Source organism: Notolepis coatsorum (assembly GCF_963971535.1).
Source record: "Notolepis coatsorum genome assembly, chromosome: 13".
Lineage (NCBI taxonomy): Eukaryota > Metazoa > Chordata > Actinopteri > Aulopiformes > Paralepididae > Notolepis > Notolepis coatsorum.
Window position 1 is genome coordinate 30,064,246 of NC_140177.1, and position 12,908 is coordinate 30,077,153.

At 41.4% G+C, this 12,908-nt stretch overlaps 1 protein-coding gene across 1 annotated transcript in view; it reads left to right on the forward strand.

Annotated features, from left to right (window-relative positions):
* Positions 1–2,590: 2,590 nt before the first annotated feature.
* LOC311239310 (rho GTPase-activating protein 29-like) overlaps positions 2,591–12,908 on the forward strand; it is a gene marked incomplete at its 3' end in the record, with an annotated part of 43,230 nt that continues 32,912 nt past the window's right edge. Inside the window, exons 1-2 of the mRNA XM_084327616.1 lie at positions 2,591–2,727; positions 3,909–4,339. Coding sequence (XP_084183742.1) covers positions 4,024–4,339 — 316 coding nt within the window. The 5' untranslated portion in view covers positions 2,591–2,727; positions 3,909–4,023. The remainder of the gene's footprint in view (positions 2,728–3,908; positions 4,340–12,908) is intronic.

Here is a 12,908-nt window from a genome sequence, read left to right on the forward strand (position 1 = left end):
AGACCCGGATGCCTTGGGTGGAGTGAGTTTTTGAGCGGTGAGTGTAACAGATGGTACCGCGAGGCACAGTCACGATGGACTTCCAAGTGTTGTGAAGTGACTGGCAAGTAGCGGTACTGCGAGTTAAACTCCCCCTTAAAAAAAAAGACACCGACACGTTACCAAGAAGTAAATTCACCTTTGATATAGCGGTCTGTGGTGCGGCAGACCCGGGTTCGAAACTCCGGGGCATCGAAGTTTAACAACGCAAAAGGGTGACAATATCAGCCCCGTTACACTAGTACCACCAACGCTACCGCGATACTTGTTTTTTTTTTGTAGCGGACATCTCATTGTACCTGGCCCGTGTTCAGATTGAGAAACAGTTTGAAACCTTCCGAAAAAAGGGACGTGTCGGGACGCTCTAGACCACTTTCCGTCTGAGCGTGTGTTTTCCAAGAGTGACCTAACCGTGACCCGGGTGCTTTCACATGTCGTGCCAGACAGACGACGGGGTCGCGCCGGTGGGGCGAAATCCGGCGCGACCGGTCGTTCGTTTCTCCCCTAAGAAAAACAAACAAAATGGTGTCTTACACTCTCAGCTCTTCTGAACAGTAAACCAGTTACCTCATGCAGTACCTCATTATTAGTAAAAACGCTCTCACTAACGCAGAGAGAATCTCCTCTTCAAAAAAGAAAAATGAAAAAAAAAGAAATAAAAAAACAGTACGAAGTATCGTGTATATATTTACTTGACAATGTAAAGGGTTTCTTCCTTTTCATGTTTGAATCCTGTGAAAATTATTTTTTTTCTTTTCTTTTTTTCTTTACAGTCTATTGTTCATTTATCTTGTGGTGTGAATGAACGTGCTTGGGGTGAATCTTGTGATCTCACCCCATTGAATGATGAGTGTGTGCGTGAGTGTATGTATGTGTGTCTTCACTAAAGAAAAGTATGAATGGTAACTATCTGTGAGCTAAAACATTTAGAAATATAAACTAGATGAGAGTACATCCATCTTTTTGTATATTAAAATAAAGGCAAAACACTGATTAACCATGAAAGGGGGTCCTTTGTGATGTTATTGTTCTGTTGCTGACTGCTGAACACACATACACTGCTGCCATTGTCTTGGGAATGGGGGGTGTTTCCTTTTCGGAAAGGATGCACTTTTGTGGTTTGTGGTAATCTTCACATTACCTGGTGAGATCATGACTTTATCTTAATGTCTACTTGAGTGAACACGTGATGAGATGACGGGCAGCTAAATGTTTTCAACGGCTTGTGATGCTATGAATGGTGTTAACATTGGTCCTGTCTTTAAATATTGGAGATATCAGGGATATTAAGAGTATTTATCAAAATGTAACAAGGCATCAGCAAATTATGCCTTTTAATAAGTAATATAATATATATCAAATATAGCTTAATAAAAATGTGTAAAAAAAAAAAAACACCAAACCTCTAGTCAAGTCAATTTTATTTATGTAGCGCATTTTAAACAACAGCAGTTGACAAAGTGCTCAACAATTTGCATAAAATTCAAGGTACTATACTGAAAAACCATATCAAACCATTTAAAACATACATTAAAACTACGCAGATACTCTACAAGGGATTTAGAAGGCCAGGCTGAAAAGTGGCAAGTGACTGGGCAGACCTAACAGGTAGAAACCCTTTGGAGGTCCAAATTTGATTTGGTAGATAAAACTGGGCTTATACTGGACTTTTTATCATTCCGTCATAAAATAAAGGCATCTTGTTACCAATGTCAGAATTCAATTAGTTGCTTTATTGATCAGCCGTATAGATCTATAGAGATGTGACCAAGGTTTACCCAGAGGCCTCCACTGAACCTTGACAGCCTATTCAACGCATGCAGGAGAGAATCCAGGTGGTCTGAGCTCAAAGCCAATGTTCAGGGTGTTTATTCTTTGTAAAATGTTCTGAAATGTATTTATTATTTTATTTATTTATTTTCGGGGTCAGCTTCATCTGCCCATTCTGGAATCAGGCATCAAAGCACAGCAACAACCAATCTTGCATCGATGCACTAGATGGCAGTAGTTGTACTTAAAACTAAAGACAGTCGCATTTATTTATTTATTTATTTATTTATTTATTATGATTATGATGGTGATAATGATGATGATAATTACGATTATTACTATTATTATTTATTTAAATGGAATCATCTGTAATGATGTGTTGACATCCTTCCATTGTCTTTGGCTCATTATTCCGTGATGAAGATGATCCTCAATACTTTCAACTCTATCAACATTTTAAGCATTTGGTCAAAGATATTTGGCAACTGCAGTGTAACGACACAACACCCTCACAAAGAAATGTAAAATAGATGCAATCCAAACTAGAAATATTAAAGTAGTATTTTCCCCCATAACTTACTTTTTGTGTGTGTGTGTGTGTGATAGTAAAGGGTTAACCTTCTGTCGCGTGGCAGTGAAAGGGTGTAGTGCGGCAGTGAAAGGGTTAAGAGGATTGGTCGAGACGAGACAGCCAATGAGACGATGAGCCCGACGGGTCACGTGGCTCAGCGCTGAATAGTAAACGGAGAGTGAGGTCGCTGAGGGAACTTCTCTGTACAGTGCCGTGCGTCTAAAAACGGAAAACTTTTTTGCCTTTGTTTTGGTTCGAAATACGTCTCTTTTGTTCATCACCCGGATATATCTTGTAACGTTTTCTCGGGATCTTTCTCATCATCATGCCATTAAAAAGCAAAGCAGGTGAGTTCATATAGTGTTTTTATTTTATTTAGAGCTCAAGATTTTGCGCTCGAACGAAACGGCATTGGCCGGTGAGTGAGGTTGACTGACACCGACTTCAGAGCGTAGCTCCACTGTTTATAACAATGTTGACACGTTGCTCTTGTATTTTGATCAACATCGCTGCATAGCTACTGCTAGTCCTCCTATGTGCCTCTTAGCCTATTCATTTAGGTATTTTCCCCACTTTGTTTATCTGAGTTCATTACAATACTAGTGTTTTTGAAGCGACATCATTCTAGATTTGCAAGTGCTGTCGCCCATATCTAAAAAAAAAAATAATAATAATTGCCAACAATTCCCTCATTTATTTTAGTTATGGTACAGTTATGTGTACAGTAGGCTTATAAGCCTTTACTTATTCATAAGATAGTGCAGAGGGTGTGTGAGATTTATCTCTATTGCAATCTTGTTCAGCTCTCTCTCTCTCTCTGCTGTCTCAGAGTCAATAGATATGGTATTACTATTAGTTATGTGTACAGTAGGCTTATAAGCCTTTACTTATTCATAAGATAGTGCAGAGGGTGTGTGAGATTTATCTCTATTGCAATCTTGTTCAGCTCTCTCTCTTTCTGCTGTCTCAGAGTCAATAGATATGGTATTACTATTAGTTATGTGTACAGTAGGCTTATACGCCTTTACTTATTCATAAGATAGTGCAGAGGGTGTGTGAGATTTATCTCTATTGCAATCTTGTTAATCTCTCTCTCTTTCTGCTGTCTCAGAGTCAATAGATATGGTACAGTTATGTGTACAGTAGGCTTATAAGCCTTTACTTATTCATAAGATAGTGCAGAGAGGTGTGTGAGATTTATCTCTATTGCAATCTTGTTCAGCTCTCTCTCTCTTTCTGCTGTCTCAGAGTCAATAGATATGGTACAGTTATGTGTACAGTAGGCTTATAAGCCTTTACTTATTCATAAGATAGTGCAGAGAGGTGTGTGAGATTTATCTCTATTGCAATCTTGTTCAGCTCTCTCTCTCTCTTTCTGCTGTCTCAGAGTCAATAGATATGGTACAGTTATGTGTACAGTAGGCTTATAAGCCTTTACTTATTCATAACAGAGTGCAGAGGGTGTGTGAGATTTATCTCTATTGCAATCTTGTTCAGCTCTCTCTCTCTCTTTCTGCTGTCTCACCAGAGTCAATTGTCCAGGCTCTGAAGAAGGAGACTGAGCTCAGAGGCTAGCTGGCCTGGTGCACTCTGGGTAGAGTGGCCCGGCCCGGGGGCTGGCCGCGGCGGCATTGGCCGCCGGGATGTTGCGGAAGAGCAGCAGCAGTAGCAGCGGCGGCGGCGGTGGTGGTGGTGGTGGTGGTGGAGGGATTAAGCGTGCCCAGGGGTCACCACGCCACCTCTCCAACCCTCACACGGGGTCTCTGTCCGCCGGCTCCACCAAGACCTGGGACATGGGCCGCAGCTCCAAGAGCCCCAACCCCCTGAGCAGCATCGGGCTAGAGACCCAAATGGTGGGCGCCCCGGGGGTGGACCCCGATTACGTCCTGCAGCTGGTGAACGACGTCCGCAGGTTCGCTGACGTGCTGCTCGGCCTCAAGGAGGCTTTCCACTGTAAAGGTGAGTTCTGGGCGAGAGGCGTGTTGTTGTTGTTGTTGGAGGGGATGAGACGTGTGACCTGACTCACTTAACCCACCCTTAGAAAAGTGTAAGTGTGTGTCACAGATGCCAAGTGCATTTCCAGAGAAGAGGGAACATGCGGAGAAGAGAGAACATGTAGAGAAGAGAGAACATGCAGAGAAGAGAGAACATGTAGAGAAGAGAGAACATGTAGAGAAGAGAGAACATGTAGAGAAGAGAGAGAACATGTAGAGAAGAGAGAACATGTAGAGAAGAGAGAGAACATGCAGAGAAGAGAGAGAACATGTAGAGAAGAGAGAACATGTAGAGAAGAGAGAACATGTAGAGAAGAGAGAACATGTAGAGAAGAGAGAACATGCAGAGAAGAGAGAACATGCAGAGAAGAGAGAACATGTAGAGAAGAGAGAGAACGTGCAGAGAAGAGGGAACATGCAGAGAAGAGAGAACATGTAGAGAAGAGAGAACATGTAGAGAAGAGAGAACATGCAGAGAAGAGAGAACATGCAGAGAAGAGAGAACATGTAGAGAAGAGAGAGAACGTGCAGAGAAGAGGGAACATGCAGAGAAGAGAGAGAACGTGCAGAGAAGAGAGAACGTGCAGAGAAGAGAGAACATGCAGAGAAGAGAGAACATGCAGAGAAGAGAAAGAACGTGCAGAGAAGAGAGAACATGCAGAGAAGAGAGAGAACGTGCAGAGAAGAGAGAACGTGCAGAGAAGAGAGAGAACATGTAGAGAAGAGAGAACATGCAGAGAAGAGGGAACATGCAGAGAAGAGAGAACATGTAGAGAAGAGAGAACATGTAGAGAAGAGAGAGAACATGCAGAGAAGAGAGAGAACATGCAGAGAAGAGAGAACATGTAGAGAAGAGAGAACATGCAGAGAAGAGAGAGAACATGCAGAGAAGAGAGAACATGTAGAGAAGAGAGAACATGCAGAGAAGAGAGAGAACATGCAGAGAAGAGAGAACATGTAGAGAAGAGAGAGAACATGTAGAGAAGAGAGAGAACATGCAGAGAAGAGGGAACATGCAGAGAAGAGAGAACATGTAGAGAAGAGAGAGAACATGTAGAGAAGAGAGAGAACATGTAGAGAAGAGAGAACATGCAGAGAAGAGAGAGAACATGTAGAGAAGAGAGAGAACATGTAGAGAAGAGAGAACATGTAGAGAAGAGAGAACATGCAGAGAAGAGGGAACATGCAGAGAAGAGAGAACATGTAGAGAAGAGAGAACATGTAGAGAAGAGAGAGAACATGCAGAGAAGAGAGAACATGCAGAGAAGAGAGAACATGCAGAGAAGAGAGAGAACATGCAGAGAAGAGAGAACATGCAGAGAAGAGAGAGAACATGTAGAGAAGAGAGAGAACATGTAGAGAAGAGAGAACATGTAGAGAAGAGAGAACATGCAGAGAAGAGAGAACATGCAGAGAAGAGAGAACATGTAGAGAAGAGAGAACATGTAGAGAAGAGAGAGAACATGCAGAGAAGAGAGAACATGCAGAGAAGAGAGAACATGCAGAGAAGAGAGAGAACATGTAGAGAAGAGAGAACATGTAGAGAAGAGAGAGAACATGTAGAGAAGAGAGAGAACATGTAGAGAAGAGAGAACATGTAGAGAAGAGAGAGAACATGCAGAGAAGAGAGAGAACATGTAGAGAAGAGAGAGAACATGCAGAGAAGAGAGAACATGTAGAGAAGAGAGAGAACATGCAGAGAAGAGAGAGAACATGTAGAGAAGAGAGAGAACATGCAGAGAAGAGAGAACATGTAGAGAAGAGAGAACATGTAGAGAAGAGAGAGAACATGTAGAGAAGAGAGAGAACATGTAGAGAAGAGAGAGAACATGTAGAGAAGAGAGAGAACATGTAGAGAAGAGAGAACATGCAGAGAAGAGAGAGAACATGTAGAGAAGAGAGAGAACATGTAGAGAAGAGAGAGAACATGTAGAGAAGAGAGAGAACATGTAGAGAAGAGAGAGAACATGTAGAGAAGAGAGAGAACATGTAGAGAAGAGAGAGAACATGTAGAGAAGAGAGAGAACATGTAGAGAAGAGAGAGAACATGTAGAGAAGAGAGAACATGTAGAGAAGAGAGAACATGCAGAGAAGAGAGAGAACATGTAGAGAAGAGAGAACATGTAGAGAAGAGAGAACATGTAGAGAAGAGAGAGAACATGTAGAGAAGAGAGAACATGTAGAGAAGAGAGAACATGCAGAGAAGAGAGAACATGTAGAGAAGAGAGAACATGTAGAGAAGAGAGAACATGTAGAGAAGAGAGAACATGTAGAGAAGAGAGAGAACATGTAGAGAAGAGAGAACATGTAGAGAAGAGAGAACATGCAGAGAAGAGAGAACATGTAGAGAAGAGAGAACGTGTAGAGAAGAGAGAGAACATGCAGAGAAGAGAGAACATGTAGAGAAGAGAGAGAACATGCAGAGAAGAGAGAACATGTAGAGAAGAGAGAGAACATGTAGAGAAGAGAGAACATGCAGAGAAGAGAGAACATGCAGAGAAGAGAGAACATGCAGAGAAGAGAGAACATGTAGAGAAGAGAGAACATGTAGAGAAGAGAGAGAACATGTAGAGAAGAGAGAACATGCAGAGAAGAGAGAACATGCAGAGAAGAGAGAGAACATGTAGAGAAGAGAGAACATGCAGAGAAGAGAGAACATGCAGAGAAGAGAGAACATGCAGAGAAGAGAGAGAACATGTAGAGAAGAGAGAACATGTAGAGAAGAGAGAACATGCAGAGAAGAGAGAACATGCAGAGAAGAGAGAACATGCAGAGAAGAGAGAGAACATGTAGAGAAGAGAGAACATGTAGAGAAGAGAGAGAACATGTAGAGAAGAGAGAGAACATGTAGAGAAGAGAGAGAACATGTAGAGAAGAGAGAACATGTAGAGAAGAGAGAACATGTAGAGAAGAGAGAACATGTAGAGAAGAGAGAACATGTAGAGAAGAGAGAGAACATGTAGAGAAGAGAGAACATGCAGAGAAGAGAGAACATGTAGAGAAGAGAGAACATGTAGAGAAGAGAGAGAACATGTAGAGAAGAGAGAACATGTAGAGAAGAGAGAGAACATGTAGAGAAGAGAGAGAACATGTAGAGAAGAGAGAGAACATGTAGAGAAGAGAGAACATGTAGAGAAGAGAGAGAACATGTAGAGAAGAGAGAACATGTAGAGAAGAGAGAACATGTAGAGAAGAGAGAGAACATGTAGAGAAGAGAGAACATGTAGAGAAGAGAGAGAACATGTAGAGAAGAGAGAGAACATGTAGAGAAGAGAGAACATGTAGAGAAGAGAGAACATGTAGAGAAGAGAGAGAACATGTAGAGAAGAGAGAACATGCAGAGAAGAGAGAGAACATGTAGAGAAGAGAGAACATGTAGAGAAGAGAGAACATGCAGAGAAGAGAGAGAACATGCAGAGAAGAGAGAACATGTAGAGAAGAGAGAACATGTAGAGAAGAGAGAGAACATGTAGAGAAGAGAGAACATGTAGAGAAGAGAGAACATGTAGAGAAGAGAGAGAACATGTAGAGAAGAGAGAACATGCAGAGAAGAGAGAGAACATGTAGAGAAGAGAGAACATGTAGAGAAGAGAGAACATGCAGAGAAGAGAGAGAACATGCAGAGAAGAGAGAACATGTAGAGAAGAGAGAACATGTAGAGAAGAGAGAACATGCAGAGAAGAGAGAACATGTAGAGAAGAGAGAACATGTAGAGAAGAGAGAGAACATGTAGAGAAGAGAGAACATGTAGAGAAGAGAGAGAACATGTAGAGAAGAGAGAACATGTAGAGAAGAGAGAACATGCAGAGAAGAGAGAACATGTAGAGAAGAGAGAACATGTAGAGAAGAGAGAGAACATGTAGAGAAGAGAGAGAACATGTAGAGAAGAGAGAGAACATGTAGAGAAGAGAGAGAACATGTAGAGAAGAGAGAACATGTAGAGAAGAGAGAACATGTAGAGAAGAGAGAACATGTAGAGAAGAGAGAACATGTAGAGAAGAGAGAGAACATGTAGAGAAGAGAGAGAACATGTAGAGAAGAGAGAGAACATGCAGAGAAGAGAGAGAACATGCAGAGAAGAGAGAACATGTAGAGAAGAGAGAACATGTAGAGAAGAGAGAGAACATGTAGAGAAGAGAGAGAACATGTAGAGAAGAGAGAACATGCAGAGAAGAGAGAACATGCAGAGAAGAGAGAACATGTAGAGAAGAGAGAACATGCAGAGAAGAGAGAACATGCAGAGAAGAGAGAACATGTAGAGAAGAGAGAGAACATGTAGAGAAGAGAGAACATGTAGAGAAGAGAGAGAACATGTAGAGAAGAGAGAGAACATGTAGAGAAGAGAGAACATGTAGAGAAGAGAGAACATGTAGAGAAGAGAGAGAACATGTAGAGAAGAGAGAGAACATGTAGAGAAGAGAGAACATGCAGAGAAGAGAGAGAACATGTAGAGAAGAGAGAGAACATGTAGAGAAGAGAGAGAACATGTAGAGAAGAGAGAGAACATGTAGAGAAGAGAGAACATGTAGAGAAGAGAGAGAACATGTAGAGAAGAGAGAGAACATGCAGAGAAGAGAGAACATGCAGAGAAGAGAGAACATGTAGAGAAGAGAGAACATGTAGAGAAGAGAGAGAACATGTAGAGAAGAGAGAGAACATGTAGAGAAGAGAGAACATGTAGAGAAGAGAGAGAACATGTAGAGAAGAGAGAGAACATGTAGAGAAGAGAGAGAACATGCAGAGAAGAGAGAACATGCAGAGAAGAGAGAACATGTAGAGAAGAGAGAGAACATGTAGAGAAGAGAGAACATGTAGAGAAGAGAGAGAACATGTAGAGAAGAGAGAGAACATGTAGAGAAGAGAGAGAACATGTAGAGAAGAGAGAGAACATGTAGAGAAGAGAGAGAACATGTAGAGAAGAGAGAGAACATGTAGAGAAGAGAGAGAACATGCAGAGAAGAGAGAACATGCAGAGAAGAGAGAGAACATGTAGAGAAGAGAGAACATGTAGAGAAGAGAGAGAACATGTAGAGAAGAGAGAGAACATGCAGAGAAGAGAGAACATGTAGAGAAGAGAGAGAACATGTAGAGAAGAGAGAACATGTAGAGAAGAGAGAGAACATGCAGAGAAGAGAGAACATGTAGAGAAGAGAGAGAACATGTAGAGAAGAGAGAGAACATGTAGAGAAGAGAGAACATGTAGAGAAGAGAGAGAACATGCAGAGAAGAGAGAGAACATGTAGAGAAGAGAGAACATGCAGAGAAGAGAGAACATGTAGAGAAGAGAGAGAACATGCAGAGAAGAGAGAGAACATGCAGAGAAGAGAGAGAACATGTAGAGAAGAGAGAGAACATGTAGAGAAGAGAGAGAACATGTAGAGAAGAGAGAGAACATGTAGAGAAGAGAGAACATGTAGAGAAGAGAGAGAACATGTAGAGAAGAGAGAGAACATGTAGAGAAGAGAGAACATGCAGAGAAGAGAGAGAACATGTAGAGAAGAGAGAACATGTAGAGAAGAGAGAGAACATGTAGAGAAGAGAGAGAACATGCAGAGAAGAGAGAACATGCAGAGAAGAGAGAGAACATGTAGAGAAGAGAGAACATGCAGAGAAGAGAGAACATGTAGAGAAGAGAGAGAACATGTAGAGAAGAGAGAGAACATGTAGAGAAGAGAGAGAACATGTAGAGAAGAGAGAACATGTAGAGAAGAGAGAACATGTAGAGAAGAGAGAGAACATGTAGAGAAGAGAGAACATGTAGAGAAGAGAGAGAACATGTAGAGAAGAGAGAACATGTAGAGAAGAGAGAGAACATGCAGAGAAGAGAGAACATGCAGAGAAGAGAGAGAACATGTAGAGAAGAGAGAACATGTAGAGAAGAGAGAGAACATGTAGAGAAGAGAGAACATGTAGAGAAGAGAGAGAACATGTAGAGAAGAGAGAGAACATGCAGAGAAGAGAGAACATGTAGAGAAGAGAGAGAACATGCAGAGAAGAGGGAACATGCAGAGAAGAGAGAACATGCAGAGAAGAGAGAGAACATGCAGAGAAGAGAGAGAACATGTAGAGAAGAGAGAACATGTAGAGAAGAGAGAGAACATGTAGAGAAGAGAGAACATGTAGAGAAGAGAGAACATGCAGAGAAGAGAGAACATGCAGAGAAGAGAGAACATGTAGAGAAGAGAGAACATGTAGAGAAGAGAGAGAACATGTAGAGAAGAGAGAACATGTAGAGAAGAGAGAACATGTAGAGAAGAGAGAACATGCAGAGAAGAGAGAACATGTAGAGAAGAGAGAGAACATGTAGAGAAGAGAGAACATGCAGAGAAGAGAGAACATGTAGAGAAGAGAGAACATGTAGAGAAGAGAGAGAACATGCAGAGAAGAGAGAACATGTAGAGAAGAGAGAGAACATGCAGAGAAGAGAGAACATGTAGAGAAGAGAGAACATGTAGAGAAGAGAGAACATGTAGAGAAGAGAGAGAACATGCAGAGAAGAGAGAACATGTAGAGAAGAGAGAGAACATGTAGAGAAGAGAGAGAACATGTAGAGAAGAGAGAACATGCAGAGAAGAGAGAGAACATGTAGAGAAGAGAGAACATGTAGAGAAGAGAGAGAACATGCAGAGAAGAGAGAACATGTAGAGAAGAGAGAGAACATGTAGAGAAGAGAGAACATGCAGAGAAGAGAGAACATGTAGAGAAGAGAGAACATGTAGAGAAGAGAGAGAACATGCAGAGAAGAGAGAACATGTAGAGAAGAGAGAGAACATGTAGAGAAGAGAGAACATGCAGAGAAGAGAGAACATGTAGAGAAGAGAGAACATGTAGAGAAGAGAGAGAACATGCAGAGAAGAGAGAACATGTAGAGAAGAGAGAGAACATGTAGAGAAGAGAGAACATGTAGAGAAGAGAGAACATGCAGAGAAGAGAGAACATGTAGAGAAGAGAGAACATGTAGAGAAGAGAGAACATGTAGAGAAGAGAGAACATGTAGAGAAGAGAGAGAACATGTAGAGAAGAGAGAACATGCAGAGAAGAGAGAGAACATGCAGAGAAGAGAGAACATGTAGAGAAGAGAGAGAACATGTAGAGAAGAGAGAACATGTAGAGAAGAGAGAACATGCAGAGAAGAGAGAGAACATGCAGAGAAGAGAGAACATGTAGAGAAGAGAGAGAACATGTAGAGAAGAGAGAACATGTAGAGAAGAGAGAACATGTAGAGAAGAGAGAGAACATGCAGAGAAGAGAGAACATGTAGAGAAGAGAGAGAACATGCAGAGAAGAGAGAACATGTAGAGAAGAGAGAACATGTAGAGAAGAGAGAACATGCAGAGAAGAGAGAACATGTAGAGAAGAGAGAACATGCAGAGAAGAGAGAACATGTAGAGAAGAGAGAACATGCAGAGAAGAGAGAACATGTAGAGAAGAGAGAACATGTAGAGAAGAGAGAGAACATGCAGAGAAGAGAGAGAACATGTAGAGAAGAGAGAACATGTAGAGAAGAGAGAGAACATGTAGAGAAGAGAGAACATGTAGAGAAGAGAGAACATGTAGAGAAGAGAGAACATGTAGAGAAGAGAGAACATGTAGAGAAGAGAGAACATGTAGAGAAGAGAGAACATGCAGAGAAGAGAGAACATGTAGAGAAGAGAGAGAACATGTAGAGAAGAGAGAACATGTAGAGAAGAGAGAGAACATGTAGAGAAGAGAGAGAACATGTAGAGAAGAGAGAGAACATGTAGAGAAGAGAGAACGTGCAGAGAAGAGAGAGAACATGTAGAGAAGAGAGAGAACATGTAGAGAAGAGAGAACATGTAGAGAAGAGAGAGAACATGTAGAGAAGAGAGAACATGTAGAGAAGAGAGAGAACATGTAGAGAAGAGAGAGAACATGTAGAGAAGAGAGAGAACATGTAGAGAAGAGAGAGAACATGTAGAGAAGAGAGAGAACGTGCAGAGAAGAGGGAACATGTAGAGAAGAGAGAGAACATGCAGAGAAGAGAGAGAACATGTAGAGAAGAGAGAACATGCAGAGAAGAGAGAGAACATGTAGAGAAGAGAGAGAACATGCAGAGAAGAGAGAACATGTAGAGAAGAGAGAACATGCAGAGAAGAGAGAACATGTAGAGAAGAGAGAACATGTAGAGAAGAGAGAACATGTAGAGAAGAGAGAGAACATGTAGAGAAGAGAGAGAACATGCAGAGAAGAGAGAACATGTAGAGAAGAGAGAACATGTAGAGAAGAGAGAACATGTAGAGAAGAGAGAACATGTAGAGAAGAGAGAACATGTAGAGAAGAGAGAACATGCAGAGAAGAGAGAACATGTAGAGAAGAGAGAACATGTAGAGAAGAGAGAACATGTAGAGAAGAGAGAGAACATGTAGAGAAGAGAGAACATGTAGAGAAGAGAGAACATTAGAGAAGAGAGAACATGTAGAGAAGAGAGAGCATTAGAGAAGAGAGAACATGTAGAGAAGAGAGAACATGTAGAGAAGAGAGAACATGCAGAGAAGAGAGAACATGTAGAGAAG